The sequence below is a fragment of the Nilaparvata lugens genome, chromosome 3 (genome assembly GCF_014356525.2).
Source record: "Nilaparvata lugens isolate BPH chromosome 3, ASM1435652v1, whole genome shotgun sequence".
In the NCBI taxonomy this organism is placed as follows: Eukaryota; Metazoa; Arthropoda; class Insecta; order Hemiptera; family Delphacidae; genus Nilaparvata; species Nilaparvata lugens.
Genome location: NC_052506.1, coordinates 84207919 through 84225229, shown reverse-complemented (window position 1 = coordinate 84225229; position 17311 = coordinate 84207919). Strand labels below are relative to the sequence as shown.

General features: G+C 34.2%; 1 protein-coding gene across 1 annotated transcript in view; it reads left to right on the top strand.

The window, feature by feature from the left end:
* LOC111050565 (zinc finger protein 264) overlaps positions 1–17311 on the top strand; it is a 73738-nt gene that overhangs the window by 6138 nt on the left and 50289 nt on the right. The window contains exons 3-6 of the mRNA XM_039422920.1: positions 9486–9626; positions 11098–11215; positions 14100–14334; positions 16935–17134. Of these exons, the coding sequence (XP_039278854.1) occupies positions 9486–9626; positions 11098–11215; positions 14100–14334; positions 16935–17134 (694 nt within the window). The remainder of the gene's footprint in view (positions 1–9485; positions 9627–11097; positions 11216–14099; positions 14335–16934; positions 17135–17311) is intronic.

Genomic DNA, 17311 nt, shown 5'->3' with positions numbered 1-17311 from the left:
CAATTCCTAGATATACTAATATTAATGAGCGTGTTCCCGGCATAATAGTACGATTTGTTAGGAGATATGATAAGGAAGAACTACTAAAAATGCGTAAAATCAAAAGAAATCTAACATGTGCTTTGTATGAATTGTTTGCTGTTACATAGTCTTACTCGCATTTCACATTGGTTTTTACAAAGTACTAATTTGATTATTATTTGTAGTTTTCTTGACCATTTTGAAGCAAGCGTTATTTTAAATATCTAAAATTATTCGATCTAGAAACTTAAGAACTTGTTTTTGATTCATTATTTAATTTTTGATTCAAATTATTTTAATTTCAATATTATCTATATTTTCTTTCGATTACAGTGTGAAGTGCGAAAGGTGTGTTTAAAGTTTACCAAAATTTTTGTTTCCAAGTCTATTTTATTAATTCAAGTTTTACTTCAGTACCTAATTAAATTCTGTCGAATTAGTTTCAAAATTGATTTATACTGATGAATTGGTAATCACTGAGAGGATAAGTGGAGGAGTGGTTAAGTGAGTGAACACTTAGAATTAGTTTTATTAATTCAATTAGTGTATAATGAGGATATCCTCCAACTATGAGTGTTTTGTCTACATTGATGCAGAGAGTTTTTTTTTTCATATAATTTTTTCTTCTCTAGAGTCTTGAAGTGTGTTGCAATTACAGGGTGAATGTAATCTGAGATATCATTTGACAACCTTTCAGTTTTAAGAGGAGAGTGATGTTTATTCGTCAGCTTTTCAGTTTTCTTGATGAGTTAATTGTAGTATTTTTTTTTTTTTGTATTTCTGTTTATAAATTATTTATTTCACCCTAGTAGGTTGAAGTTTGGCATACTCTTTCACTTCTCTTCTTGGAAAGTGCAGCAGACTATAAATTTTGAGAGATTAGATAACTAGCTATTTCATATCGGATCTTATCAATGCATGAACGTTTCGAGTAATTTCTATCTTTTATTTTATTATCTGGCGGGCTGGTGGGGGCGTTTAGTTCTCACCTTCTACTTCAAATTTTTTCTGATCAAATTTTCTTATCCTTCTACTCCTCTTTTCTTAATAAGTTTTTATTATTTTCTTCAACGTCTTTTCGTAAATAGGTTTTCACGGTTTTTTTTTCTCATCGCAACTGTTTTCTCAGCTTAATGTCAATTCATATTCCTGATTTACATGATGATGAACTTGTGGGTTATTATAATACTATTGAAGTTGATGATTTTTTTACCTCTGAGCCTCAAGAGCGGAGTCAATATGATGGGGAGTTGAACATTTTCCACACGAATATAAGAAGCATAAACAAGAATTTTGACGAATTGGTGCATTATATTGGTAATGTGAATATCAAATTCCATGTTATTGCACTGTCTGAGACATGGATTACAGAAGACACACAGTTTAACTACAATTTGCAGGGCTATAAAGCAATACAAAGAAAAAGTAAATACTCAAAATGCGATGGGCTATGTTTATTTATTGATGAAAATGTTAAAACTGAATCAATAAACATCGTTATCGAAAAAGCAAACTATATCTGCATTTCATGCTTAATAAACAACGTTAAATACATAATAATATCTATTTATCGATCTCCAGCTCTGAATCTTAACGAATTTATTACGAGCTTAGATGCCTGTCTATATCAAATGAAAGACATGTCTAATATAATTGTATTAGGTGATATAAATCTTAATATTCTCGCAAATAACCATTTATCAAACGAATACTTGAGTACTTTACATATTAATGGCTTTAAATCTTATATAAATAAACCAACCAGAATCTTCAATGGTGTAGCATCCTGTTTAGACCACATATTCTTCAAGGAAAATAAAAATAAAAATAATGTTGTGAGAGGCGTAATTTCAAAAACCAATATAACAGACCATTATAGTATTTCTTTACATTTAAATGCGGCTAGTGATAGGGAAACGAACCATAGGGAAGATGAAGTATGGACTAAAACCAAAATCGACTTTGGTGGACTTATGTGCGATTTACAAGGAGAAAACTGGTACGATATATATAGTGCCGATGATATAGACATTATGGTGGATGTTTTAGTTGAAAAATTAAATTACTTGACACATAAAAGAACAAAAAAAATTCAATTAAGTAAGAATAAAAGGCCTCTTAAAAAATGGATTTCGCCCAGCTTAGTAAATTCTATTCGTGTAAGAGATAAGCTGCATAAGAAGCTGATAAAGCAGCCAAATAATATTCAATTGAACAACCAGTACAAAACATATAGGAACATTCTGAATAATTTAATAAAACAATCCAAAACCGATTACTTCAATAAAAAATTTGACGAACACAAAAATAATTCCTAAAAAACTTGGCAATATATCAACGAGCTCTTAGATACTAAAAAAAATACCAAATCAATCAATATAGAGGCCAAAGTACTTAACAAATACTTTGCCGAGGTAGGAGAGACTTTTGCCAGGAAAATTTCTGATGACATAAATAATATACCCATTCCACAATCTCAAACTAACCCATGTGATAAAAGTATCTTCCTCAGTCCTACTAACGCCACCGAAATACAAAAAATTATTGATCAATTAAAAAATAAAGCAACACCTGGAGCCGATAATTTTACTGGAGCATTTATAAAACAAATATCACACTTTATTACATCACCTTTGGAATTTATATTTAATAAATGTCTGAGCAGTGGATATTTTCCCAAGAAATTTAAAGAAGCAAAAATCATACCTATACCTAAATCCGGAGATCTCAGCAAACCTGAAAATTACAGACCAATAAGCCTTTTAAGCAATTTATCCAAAATACTAGAAAAGATTTTAAAATTGAGATTGATGAGCTTTTTAGAAAAAGAGAATATAATCAGTGATAACCAATATGGGTTTCAAGCTAAAAAGTCAACCAATGACGCGGTCATTCATTTAAATAAAATTGTATATGACAATTTTAATGAAAACAAAAAATCTCTAGCCGTCTTCATGGATTTATCAAAGGCTTTTGATACAATCCCACATAATATACTTTTAAATAAGCTGGATGAATCTGGAATTAGAGGCTCAGTAAACAAACTTTTTTCAAGCTACTTGTCGGATAGGAAACAATATTTAACTTTAAATGGTCAAACGGATATCCAATCTACTTCACATTTTGGTTTGCCTCAAGGTTCGGTTTTATCCCCAATATTGTTCCTAATCTATGTTAACGATCTGTTGAAGCTAAATCTCAGAAATTGTACTACATTGTCATTTGCAGATGATACAACGCTCGTTTTTAGTGGAAATAGCTGGGAGGAGCTCTTTAATAATGCAAACAACAGTTTAAAAATAGTGCAAAAATGGCTTCAGGACCACATTCTCACCTTAAATACCGATAAAACCAAATATATCACTTTCTCACCCAACATAACCGGGCAACCACCAATATCTCTGGATTTAAGAATGAATACCAATAAATCCAATACTATGAATGAAGAGCAAGAGATAAAATCACTGGAAAGAGTGCAAACTATGAAATACCTTGGAATATTAGTTGACCAACACCTCAAGTGGAACAAACACATAGAATATTTATGTTCAAAACTAAAGTACGTGATACACATCTTCTACAAAATACAAAAAATAAAAATTTGGATATAATTAGGAAAGTATATTATGCATACGCCCACTCATTATTTCAATATGTAATAGAGGTCTGGGGCGCCGCCTTTGACACACATTTAAAAAAAGTTTTTATTTTGCAAAAACACATTATAAGAGCAGCTCTTGGAAGACCACGACTTTATTCAAGTAGAGACATTTTCATCGAACTAAATGTCCCGACTCTGAGACAGACCTACATTAAAAGAGTAATTCGTTACATAAACAAACATAGAAATCAGTTTAAAATTCATACAACTCCCTATAACATACGGGCAAACAGTACAAATACATTTAACATACATCTCATAAAGCTTACTATATGCAGACATCAACTTCAATACTATTGCAATTATTTAATCAATAAAATACCACTAGATTTTGTTAACAGGAATATAACTGGGAATTTAAATAGAATTATACAGGAATGGATTGACAGGAACATCTACTTTAAATTAATCTAATGAATAAGAGTTTGAGATACATTCGTGTATGTCTAAATTTTAGGATGTTGAGGATATGATTTAATATTTTTGTTTTTGTTTTGTATTCTTTCTTTTCTTTATTACTATTGTGATTTTATTTTGTATCATGTAATTACGATTCACATCTGCACTCAGGATCTCCTTTGCAGGTTGTTATTAAACTTTATTGTCGATAATAATATAGTGTATGTAAATTATGTATCTATTTTGAAGAGACAATAAAGCAATTTCAATTTAAAAAAAAAATTTAAAAAAGATTTAAAACAAAATTTGCGTAAATTATCACCAAATGGGTCAAGAATCGGGTTTAAACTATTGTACAGGCCTACAATACAGGTTGTAGCGACCTGTAGAGCTGAGGAGAAAGTAAGTAAGTGAGGTTTGCGTTATAAAGTAAGTGGAAAAGATAGGACAACAGCATTGCCGAATCTCTGCGATGTCACTGCATTCGTGTCTCCTATAGTAGATAGCTGATTTCTGTATTTCTGATGTAATATTGAGTGTTCATTCTTGTTAATGATTTATATTTTATTCTTCATTATATAGTTATTTGTGCAACTAGTGCGCAAAGTGACAGTTAGCTGCACCGAAAGAAACGTTTACGCACGAGCCGTAGTCGAGAGCGGAATAATGGTTTCTTGAGTGCAGCAAACGAACTTTGCGCACGTATTTCACATTAAATTTTTCCTACAGTTACCATTGAATATGAAAAGTGGATAATTATGGGTAAAATTCCCTGAAATCTATCAAATGTTTTTCTGTGTATTTTATTATTCATAAAAACCTTAATTTATTTAAAATTGAATAATCATTAAATTATAATGATTAGTAATTCAATTGAAAATTTATCTGACTTCTTGAAGGGGGTTTATCTTATGTAAACATTGAAATGACTATAGTGAGGTCCACGTTATAATGACAGTATTTGATAAACTTTGATGTTGCTATCCTTGTCTATCGTTCGACAAAGTAGGTAGTACTATCCTTTTCTAGCTCCACAACGAAGCCAAATCTGTTTTTGACAATGTAGAAATATAATTAATCAAGGCACATAATAAATAGGCAACGCTGATCTCCACTGCCATTATAACGTGGACCTCACTATACCACAGTCAGTTTTACCAACTTAATTTTGATTTTCCTGCACTGGTGCTCCATAATTATAACCTACTAACTATTTTGCGTTGTCAAGCTGCAAATCTGGAGTACGCAAAGTAATACTTTGCGCACTAGAGCGGAAAGTGATTCTTTGCGGCCTGCAATCAGTGCAGAAATGGTCACTTTTCAAGGTATCTGTAGGAAATAGTTATTTGTGCAACTAGTGCGCAAAGTGACAGTTTGCTGCACCGAAAGAAACGTTTACGCCCGAGCCGTAGGCGAGGGCGGAATGGTTTGTTGAGTGCAGCAGAGGAACTTTGCGCACGTATTTCACATTAAGTTTTTCCTACAGTTACCATTGAATATGAAAAGTGGGTAATTATGGGTAAAATTGCCTGAAATCCATCAAATGTTTTTCTGTGTAATTTTATTATTGATAAAAACCTTAATTTATTGTCAAATTGAATAAAAATGTTGTCCTTGGTTATAATATCTACTTAATAATTTGCTCGTTGTGCTTCGTTGCACCTCTGCTCACTATAGCAGCCCAGTCACTGTTACCAACTTCATTTTGATTTTGCTGCACTGTTGCTCCATATAACCAGAAACAAGAATAATATAGTTATACTTACTTATCCTTCATCTATGATATAACCTACTAAGTATTTTGTGTTGCCATGTTGCAAATCTGGAGTGCAGAAAAATTTTTCCCGCACTAGAGCGGAAAAGTGATTCTTTGCGTTCTGTAATCAGTACAGCAATGGCCACTTTTCAACGTAACTGTAGGAAAATGTATTTTCACTTTTTAGAATCACTTTTCCGCTCTAGTGCGGGAATAGTATATTTCGCACCTAGGGTCGAAAATGTACGTTTTCCGGCTCGAGATCGCGGTTTTCAAGTTCGAGACGAAGTCGAGAACTTGAAGCGTTCGAGAGCCGGAAAAACATTTTTGCCCGTGTTGCGAACGCTATTTTTCGCCACACCAAAAAAAAAAAAAACTTCCCAATATTTATAAGAAATTGAAAAATTAATAAAATTCAAACAGCCTATTTTGATAGTTTGAATCTTGGTTATGACAACTTTTACTGTTAATTAATTTCAATATTACTAATTAATAATTTACAATAGTGACCATATTTTTATACTATTAATATTTCGAATAATTGTTTGAATTTTTATAGCTCGCGCTTTGCGCCCGGTGCAATATCTCATGGATAGATGGATGAATAGAATTTTCATTACTATTTTGAAATAATGTGATGAAAAAATTAATATAATTGCATATTTCACAGTTTTGTCTCAAAATATATCTAAAAAGTTGATTGAAATTTAAATTATGGTAACTAATATAAAAAATAGCTAATAAAAGTCGAAATTCATCGACAAAAAAAATGTCATTGACCGAGATTCGAACCTAGATCGTGTTTGTTATTCACTGAGCTTTGAGAGTTCTTTTGTATTACGCCTTTATGCTCTCGGCTATTGCGTATTGTTGAACGAAAAGGCCTGACTGATAACTCTTAGCATACACGTAATACTGTAAACTAGACTTCTAAAAAAGTTTACTTCACTCCTAAAAAGCGTACAACCTTTGACTATAGAAAGAAGGTTGTTCTTTCTATAGAAGAAGGTTCTTTCTATAGTCAAAAGTACAACAGACTTTGGCTCATGACTTATATTATTAAAATTAATATTATTATCTGTTTCACAATAAAATTTTCACTCTGAATTAAGTCAGGTAACGTATGTAGGCTACTATAATATAGTGTATAGCGGCATATTAATTTGAAGCCGGTTTGCCGGCATTTTCACAACAAAATATTGCTCTGAAATCATAGAGAAAACATTCGAAGATTCATTCTTGAGTGGGCCTAATGTTTTCTCTATATGGTTCAATATTAAAGAAAAATTATCTAAAAGTTTTAATAATGAATTACGGAAAAATTACTAGGAATTTTTTAGTCAAGGCTGAGTTTCACCAGTAGGCTTACCTTAAACTTCAGATCTCTGCTGTATTTTCTTGTTATTATAGTTGATTGTATTGCATTAAGAAGTGGAATTCGATAATAAAAAAGAAACAATTATTACTCTACCTCACTTTATATTGATACAATTATTGTACTTTGATTTCAAATTCGATTCTTCACTTTTAAATACTTGCGATACGTACCTTTCTGACAATGGACAATGCAGCCATTGTATTCATTGTTTGATATTAAAAACACAATAATAAATATTAAATTATTAAACAGTAATTTATAAAATATATTATAGACATGATACCGCGATTCACGATACATAATTATATAGATTATTACAGTCGTTATGAGATTATCTCTCTATGATTTTTGTGAGATCGGACACGATCAGCTGTTATTCAAGGTCATTTTACAGCCCTAGGACCGTAAAGTTTTACCGGCCTGGTCGGAAAACAATCACTTTCGTCCTCCATATGACGCACGTAAACCAGCTCATTACATCCAAGTGTGGCGAAAAAATCTTTTCTCCACTCCAGATTTGCAACATGGCAACGCAAAATACTTAGTAGGTTATATGGAGCAACAGTGCAGCAAAATCAAAATGAAGTTGGTAACAATGACTGCTGTGGCTGCTATAGTGAGCAGAGGTGCAACGAAGCACAACGCGCAAATTATTAATTAGATATTATAACCAAGGACAACGAGGACTTTAGGATTTTAGGATTAAGGTTTTTATTAATAATAAAATTACACAGAAAAACATTTGAAGGATTTCATGCAATTTTACCCATAATTACCCACTTTTCATATTCAATGGTAAATAACTCAATGAGAATGATAGGTGGTGTTCTGAAATCTACCCCTGTGGAATGGCTCCCGGTGTTGAGTCACATCCCACCCCCAAATCTTCGACGCATGAATGCCCTTACTAGAGAGTACAAGAAGATACAGGAAAATCGAAGCCTGCCAATACATGAGGATATACAAGATGCCAATCAGAGCCGTCTGCAATCTCGTAAGCCACCGGTTAGGACGGCAATTACAGCCTTAGATTCAGGTTTCCGTTTAACTGAGGCCTGGCAACAAGCGTGGTCAGCAAAGCAGAACTTTAACATCCCATTTGTAGCCAAAAGGCCACCAGGCTTCGATTTGCCTCGTAAAACATGGTCGGCATTGAATAGGGTACGAACTCATCATGGTAGATGTGCCTATCTGATGCATAAGTGGGGGAAGGCTGACTCCCCTTTCTGTGAGTGTGGAGCAGTCCAGACTGTGAGACACATAGTGGAGGAATGTCCCAGATCAGCATACACGGGTGCACATGAAGATTTCCTGGTGGCTAAACCAGCATCAATAGCCTACTTAAATACCCTGGAAGCATGCCTCTAATTTCCAGGTCAAAAGTGACTAAGATATTTTCATTCGTTTTATATATGAATTTTCTATTGTTTTCTTTTTTTTTCTAATTTTGTGATCATAAATGTGTTGTGTATATGCCATACGCTAAATAAATAATATTCAATGGTAACTGTAGGAAAAACTTAATGTGAAATACGTGCGCAAAGTTCCTCTGCTGCACTCAACAAACCACCTACGCCTACCACCCTCGCCTACGGCTCGGGCGTAAACGTTTCTTTCGGTGCAGCAAACTGTCACTTTGCGCACTAGTTGCACAAATAACTATTTTGTCATACTTACTCAATTGCAGCTGTTTTCCATGCATTAAATCAAGCCGGTAAACAGCTGTTTGCAGAACAAGAAAACATTTGATTTTCATTACAGCATACCATACTGTAAAGAGATCATATGTTCTATTTACAGTTGAGTATGTTAGGACTCTACTGAGTCCTAATAACATCTGAGTAATTAATATACTAACTCAAATATTAAAGAACTCATTTGAGGAGTTTCAAGTTATAAGAACTCATCTGAAATCTTATAATTTAGGCCTTTATCATTTTATTCGAGCTCGAAGGGTCTGTCTGTTATTAACTAGGCGCTACGGGCTAGGTCATGTTTATAGAATGCAGTAGCTCGAGCAGCAGCAGGTAATGGTTTCTGTTTCTCAGCAATATTATTCTTTCTCAGATAAGTATGACAAAAAATATTGTATATAACTTGTACGGTAACATATTTACCGCATTCGTATGATAATTCTGCCCTCAATTACATTTCGGGCAGAAACAATCATACTTAAGCGGTAAATTATCGTTACCGGACTTGTTACGTGGAAATAGTATCCAATGGTTAAATAAAAATCTATTTAAGATCATCCTTCATTTCTACTGCAGTTGATCAGAGAAAAAAGACGTGAGAAACAGCAGCAGCAGCAATCACTCCTGATATCGAAGAATAGACCGCAGCTGATTGAGACCACTGCTGATATTGCTGAATTAGTCTCCAATCAAAATCAAGTCACTCTCGACATACAGGTAATTGAGATTTTGTTGCTAATAATAAATTCCAACTAATCAGTACTTAATATACCATCCGAGTGACCCAGAATAACGGGAACATTTGGAAACGCCATAAAACATTAGATTTTATTCAAACTAATTTAAAATTCAAGACTTGCCATTTTAGAATATTAATAACATGGGTAGCCGTCTAAGTGTCACCCCGACTACTTGACACCTGGTCATTTTGGCCATAGGCGACTACTTGTACCCTCTTAGAAATATACCATTGCCGTAAAGTTGTTGACACCTACTGGACCAAAGGTGCCAACTAGTCATGACCGTAAACGACTACTTGACACCTCGCACCCTCGCGTCAAAGTGTCCCCCCGACTAGTTGTCACCTCCTTAGAAAGGAGACAAGTAGACGGGGATGGCTCACGTCAACATGACACCTTGCACGCTGGCGTCAAGGTGTCACCCTGACTACTTGTCACCTACAGAGCCTCAGTTGGCTTAACTTACACCCCCGCGGTGTTAGGGAGGAGGGATCAAGAAATTTTTATTACTGGTTATGATGTAGAATTCAGTCCCACTACCGTAAAGGCTGTTATTTGTTTGCATATCCAAATGTGTGGAATCTGCCAATAATCAACTGCTGAACAATTGCTATTCATTGAACAAATAATTCAATTCTCTAAGCATGAAAATTGGACTATAACCATCCTTGGTGTATTCAAAAGTTGTGCAACATTACAGGTTAATAAGTGATGCAGCGTTGGTGTCATACAAACCGAGGAAACACAGGTGACCCAGAAAAACGGGAACTTTTAAAAACGCCATAAAACATCAGTGGGAAGGGCAAAATGATTTTATACAAACTAATGTAAAGTTCAAGACTTGCCATTTGAAAATTATTAATAACATCTATCACTTTTTGACAATTACTTCCTTAAGATGGCTTCCTCCTCCACGAATACACTCTTGAGATCTGTGTTGACGATTCCTCTGCAACATCTGCGTTTCCTGGTTCCATGATCTGTCCTCTTGCGATTTTATGTTTGTGGAGCTATCTCAAATCGAACGTTCTCACAACTTGACCAATAACTGTGGTTGAATCATAACAGACAATTCACAATGAAATTAACAATATCCCAGCTGAAATGCTGCAGCGATCAATGAGGAATCTCAACACAGATTTCAAGAGTGTATTTGGAAGCCATCAGGAGGAAGCCATCTTGAAGAAGTCATTGTAAAAAATTGATAGATGTTATTAGTAATTCTTAAATGGCAAGTCTTGAACTTTACATTAGTTTGAATAAATTCATTTTTGCCCTTCCCACTAATGTTTTATGGTGTTTTCAAATGTTCCCGTTATTCTGGGTCACCCGGTATAACGTTATTAATTTTGAGTTAATTGTAAGAAAATATTGTACAATAGTTTTATTGTACTTAGGATAAATATTATAAACCAGGGTTTTGATTAATAATTTTGTTTTTATAACAGGACAGCAGTGCTGGGTTCGATCTTGCGGCAGCCATATTGCAAGCAAGTAGTGACGTAAATGCAGATGATGTCAGTGCTGCCAACCTACAGGAACTAGACAGTCTTCAGCTTGACCAAGGTAACCCAAATTAAACAACGTTAAGAAACGTGTTGCATGCTGCAAGAGCTCTGCTCACTTGACCTAGCTCCGCAGGATGGTTTCTCTTGGCGTTGTTGTCATTTGAGATGGGTGTGTCTGAACTGGAAGTCTTTCAGCCGCATTGCAGGATGACTGTTAACGGTAGCTGGAAGATCAGCAGCTGGGTTTTTGGTTATTATTTATGATAGTGAAATTCTGATTGCAGATTCGTTCTCAGCGACCCCAAGTTCAGCCAGAATGCTCAGAATGCCAACAATTTTTAAAATAATTGAAAATCATCATGAAATAGTACCGGTTACGATTATTTACCGCATTCAAGTATGATTGTTTCTGCCCGAAACGTAGTTGATGTTGAAACATCGAAGAAGTTTCAATTTATAAGAACTCATCTGAAATCTTATAATATAGACCTTTATTATTTTATTTGAGCTCGATGGGTATGTCTGTTATGAACTAGGCGCTACAGGCTAGGTCATGTTTATAAAATGCAGTAACTCGAGCATCAGCAGGTAATGGTTTCTGTTTCTCAGCAATATTATTCTTTCTCAGATAAGTATGACAAAAAATATTGTACGGTAACGTATTTACCGCATAAGTATGATCGTTTCTGCCCGAAACGTAGTCGAGAAATCTAATTCCAAGGGCATGGTTGGAAAGAGGAAGAAATTTCCAATAAGATTCGTATAATTTGTTCCTTTGTTTGACGTTTTTGAACTTTTTATGAGCGTTCAAAGTTGAAAAAAGTACATTCGTCGAGTTCAAGCAAAATTTCAAACAGTTTGTACACTCATAAAAAGTTCAATAACGTCAAACAAAGGGACAAATTATATGAATCTTATTGGAAATTTATTCCTTCTTCCAACCATGTCCTTGGAATTAGATTTTGACTGATAGTTTTCTAGTTATTGACGTTTTTCAAAAATATCGAATAATCGAAATATCTCAAAAACTAAGGTCGATATAAGAAAATTTTACTGGACATTTTTTGTTGCAAATTCAATGTAGAATCCATGGTCCTTGGCTGCTACACCTTTCCTGGGACACTCTGTATAATAATCATAGCAACAGCAGATGAAGGGTGAGCACTTTTTCTCAAGGAGGAGAGCATAGTCTCGCCGTCATGATAAGTATGACGTCATGGATACATATATTGATATCCATAGCTTAGTCACAGAATACTGTTGTATCACTGTATGTACTCCGTGGTTTAGTACCTAGTTAGCAGAGCGACTTTTATGAATTTCTGATATTTAAATTGAAAAGCTTACAATCATGTTCATAAATTAGCTTACTTTTTATAGTAAAGTCACTACCGTAGCAATCTTTCAGTCTTGTACAAGACTGACAGATCATTTAAAAAAACAAATATTTGAAGCTTTAAATCTTTGTTCTTTTAAAGTAACTTACTAGTTAAGGCCCCCGGTTGCACAACAGCTGGTTACATTTTAATCGTGATTAATCTCACGAGAATAATAACATTTTTGCATAACCTCTAGACTGTGTATTCCAAATTAAGGTTTAGAGCAGTTTTGGTCGAATGCCAGTTGTTTTTACCTGGATTGTATTTGTATATGAATAAATAAATAAATATTTCGAACCAAATGCCACTTCATGGTCTCTCAATTTAACAAGTACGTTGTTTAATGTTTCACAATTTACATAACGCATTATTATTAATCCACTTTCAGCACCATAACTAAACAATCATAACCAACTCTTGCAACATGCAACTGCCAATCAACAATGATCAAAGTATAGTTGTCAAATCAACAAACTATCGATTCTAAGCAACTTGGATATCGATATAAGTATCCATGACGTCATTTTATTATGACGTCGAGACTCTGCTCTCCTCCTTGTGAAAAAGTGTGAGGTGTTTCGGTGATTAAACTGTACTGGACAGTTGGGCCAAAACTTGTGTTGGATAAGACATCGGTTTCCTTTTATATAAATCATTAGTAGCCCTGTATAAATTTATCCCAACATAACTAATTCTAATATGAGAAGGGAAAATATAATGACTTGAAAGCCTTTTGGCTGACTGAGAAATATTTAATAGGAAACACTTCAAGCATATTACAGAGCTCGAACATGACAAACGATAAACCTTATCATACTAATAATAAAGAAACACCATACCAACAATCCAGAATTATCGTTAATGCATGAAAAATCATACAATGTGCTCGAAAGGTTAGTTTGAAAGACATTTTATAAATTAGGAATTACAGAAAAATTACCAAGAGAAAAACAAGAACTCATAGCATATTTTGCTTTCACTGAGTTTACATCTACTACAAAATTAATATAAGTTTCAAGAAGTTGGCAGAAATAAAACTTTGAAATAAATTTATCAAAGGACATTATTACGAGCACGTTTTAAGAGACCAGCTCATGGAAGAAGAAAAAGCAAGTCAAAAAAGAAAACGGATATGCAAAACAATTAGTTTTGCATTGCTAACTGCATCAAATAAAACACATATTTTAGAGTTTAATTAATTTAGGTTAGTTCTAAGTCATTGCTGTATATAATTTTAAGATTTGATAATACATTTATATTTCTCAAATGTATTTTAATAATTTATTAAACCAAAATGGATTTTATATACCAAATAACTAATGAATGGATATCGAATGTTTGAAGAAAAGATCGATGTTCGATATTTTGTGTTCGATTAAATCGATCTACAATAACAGCGCCCAATTTGAAATTCTAAAAGTGTCAAAGTATTGTAATATTGTAATATTACAAGTGTTCACCTAGATGAAGAGCGTTCGCGGCGCATAAGTCTGTACGCACCTTAAGATAAGAAATACAATTATTGTAGACTCGACTTTTTGATGTTCAAATTGTGTTTGTTAGTGTTGGAGAGCGGAAGCGGAAATATATTCGTAGAGGACCACGGCCTGGTGTTGCGAGCCGCCGGGCTGGAGAGACCGCGCAAGAAGCGAGGACGACCGCGGAAACAGGTGGTGGCCAAAGCTGACTCAGCTGACGAGCCGCTGCCTCTGACAACAGCTGATGATCAGCTGACGGAACAGGATCAGCTGGATGACGCGGATGGACGGCGCAGGCGCAAACGGCAGATTCCGCTCAGGTGAATTATTTCGATTTTTACTTTCCTTGCCCTATTTCCATAGGTAAGGAAAGTATTGCTTTCCGAAAAAATTAAGGTACCCCAATTTCTAAATTCTTATGCGTTTCAAGGTCCCCTGAGTCCAAAAAAAGTTGTTTTTGGGTATTGGTCTGTATGTATGTATGTGTGTGTGTGTGTGTGTGTGTGTGTGTGTGTGTGTGTGTGTGTGTGTGTATGTATGTATGTATGTCTGTGTACACGATATCTCATTTTCCAATTGACGGAAAGACTTGAAATTTGGAACATAAGGTTCTTACACTAAAAGGATCCGGCTAAAATGACAAAAATGATGTCAAAAACTGGGGTTTTCGCAATTTTCTCGAAAACGGTTCCAACGATTTTGTTGTTTTGTGAACTTATACCTGAAATAGTTATTGATAAGCTCTATCAACTGCCACAAGTCCCATATCTGTAAAAATTTCAGGAGCTCTGCCCCATCTATGCAAAGTTTGATTTTAGATTTCCAATTATTATGTGACTATAATTATATTCTTTTCTAAAACATGTATAAAAAATGTAATTATTAGTAATTTTAGTTATAAAGGTTTGTTAGTTATTAAAGTTAGAATAAAAGAAGACAGTAGTTCATTCTATATCCTATTTACAATGAGCTCCGCGGTCTGGTAAATGCCAGTATCATATAACCAATTCCGTACTGCTCTTTTAAATTTATTTATATTTATTTCGTCCTTTGCGATCTGCCGGATTTTATTGTAAATTCTAGGACCTAAATATTGTACAGATCTCTGATCTCTGGGAGGATTCTATCGATAGTGAGAGATTCAGAGATTCAGCTTTTATTTAATTTTCGGACCGAAAAACCTTTATTGACTGGGCTATTAGGCTATTTAGACAAATTGAAATCCACCCAATGTGAGATCCTCAACCTGCCGTGGTTGACTTTGGCATTATAGATAGATGGATAATATTAGCAGCCACTGACCTCCTCTCAAAGGGGTATAAGGACTTGCCAATCATTTTAATTATTGAACTTAAATTTTGCATTTATAAAACAGATTGTTACATATATACTCTCAAAGGTCTACGATAAATCACCGTGAACTAAAGCAACTGGAAAACTTCTGAATCGAATAAAAACACTGTCCTTCAAGTTCTGTCTTCAACTGAACTCTCAGTTTTTCAAGCGTTTGACAGGTTAAATGTGTTGGCAATGCATTGGATAGATGAATACCTACGCTGGTTACCTCTTTCGCATATAAAGCATTACTATGTGTTTCATCCCAGAGTACATGTCTGTGTTTTGTCTCATAGGAATGTATCATAAAACCCTTCTTAAACATCGACTCATTTTTTTATATTACAAATTGCTTCCAGCATTTTTAAACTATACAACTAATTGCTTAAAAAAGGTCTGCAACTAGTTCTCATTGACTCTCCTACCATAACGCGAATTGCCCATTTCTGCAACTTGAACATCCGTAGAATTACCCCAAAATGCAATGCCATATGCAATATGCCATATTTGAATGGAATAGCGCGTGATAGACCTCTTTCAAAGTTTGAATATCTAGAAGATTTTTCATGGTCCTAAGCACATATACAGCAGAGTTTAATTTATTTTTCAAATATTCTAAATGGGATTTCCATGAAAATTCACTATCTATGGTGACTCCAAGATTTTTAACTTCATCTACTCTTTCAATCAATGATTATTCACCTCGAATGCTTCATTCTTGTTACACCTGAATGCAAGAGCTTTGTTCCTATTATAATTAAGTGCTAATAGGTTAGCCTGGAGCCATTCGTCGAGTTTTTTAATGCTATTTCACATTCAATCTTCATACCAATTTCACTCTTGTCCTAAGCACATATACAGCAGAGTTTAATTTATTTTTCAAATATTCTAAATGGGATTTCCATGAAAATTCACTATCTATGGTGACTCCAAGATTTTTAACTTCATCTACTCTTTCAATCAATGATTATTCACCTCGAATGCTTCATTCTTGTTACACCTGAATGCAAGAGCTTTGTTCCTATTATAATTAAGTGCTAATAGGTTAGCCTGGAGCCATTCGTCGAGTTTTTTAATGCTATTTCACATTCAATCTTCATACCAATTTCACTCTTGGACCATAATTATTATAAACTTATATCGTCAGCATATAAAACACCATTTGCAGGATACAAGTAACTAGGCAGATCGTTTTTGTAAAGTAAAAACAAAATGGGGCCCAGCACCAATCCCTGGGGAACCCTGATTTAGGTTTCAACCATTTTGACGTATGAACATATTTGTTATTAGATTGTATTTACGGCACAAACGAAAACGTACCTTAACTTGAAACATGTGGGAAAAATTAAAGAGTGAATATTAAAAAGGTAACCTACTTTATTTTTAATTTCTATATAAATACAGGTAGCCCGTAAATAAGAAAAAGAATACATTGATTTTCTTGTTATTTCAATATGTTTCATGGTGAATTTATTTTCAGTAATGCGTATTAATGTTTTTTCCAATTCATATTCGATTTCGTTAGTATTTCAATAAGTTTTGCTATCTTTGCACCAATGAATTTATTGTCATTAATGGATTTCAGATTCAGAGAAGCCGTGCAAGGAATGGAATTGGAGCGTATCTTGAAAGAGGAAGGCGTTACTGACGGAGAAGACGAGAATGAATCAATATATAGGACAGATGGTGGTGGAGAAGGAGTAGGGGGAGGAGAGGGCGATGCCAATGTTGGCGACGAAGATGATCCAATGAAGAACAGAGTGAATGCCGTAGCTCCCGATAGAGGTCAGAATTAAGCAGATAATATTTTCATTATACTATGACAACTTAAGGTGCATTTTAGTTTGTGCGTAAATTTCCGCAGTTGACGACGACAAGCATTGTTGACATTCATATTGTCCAAATTTCAAGTGTGCTAAAACAGCTGATCAAATAACTTCTTATATTATGCGAGCAATTTCT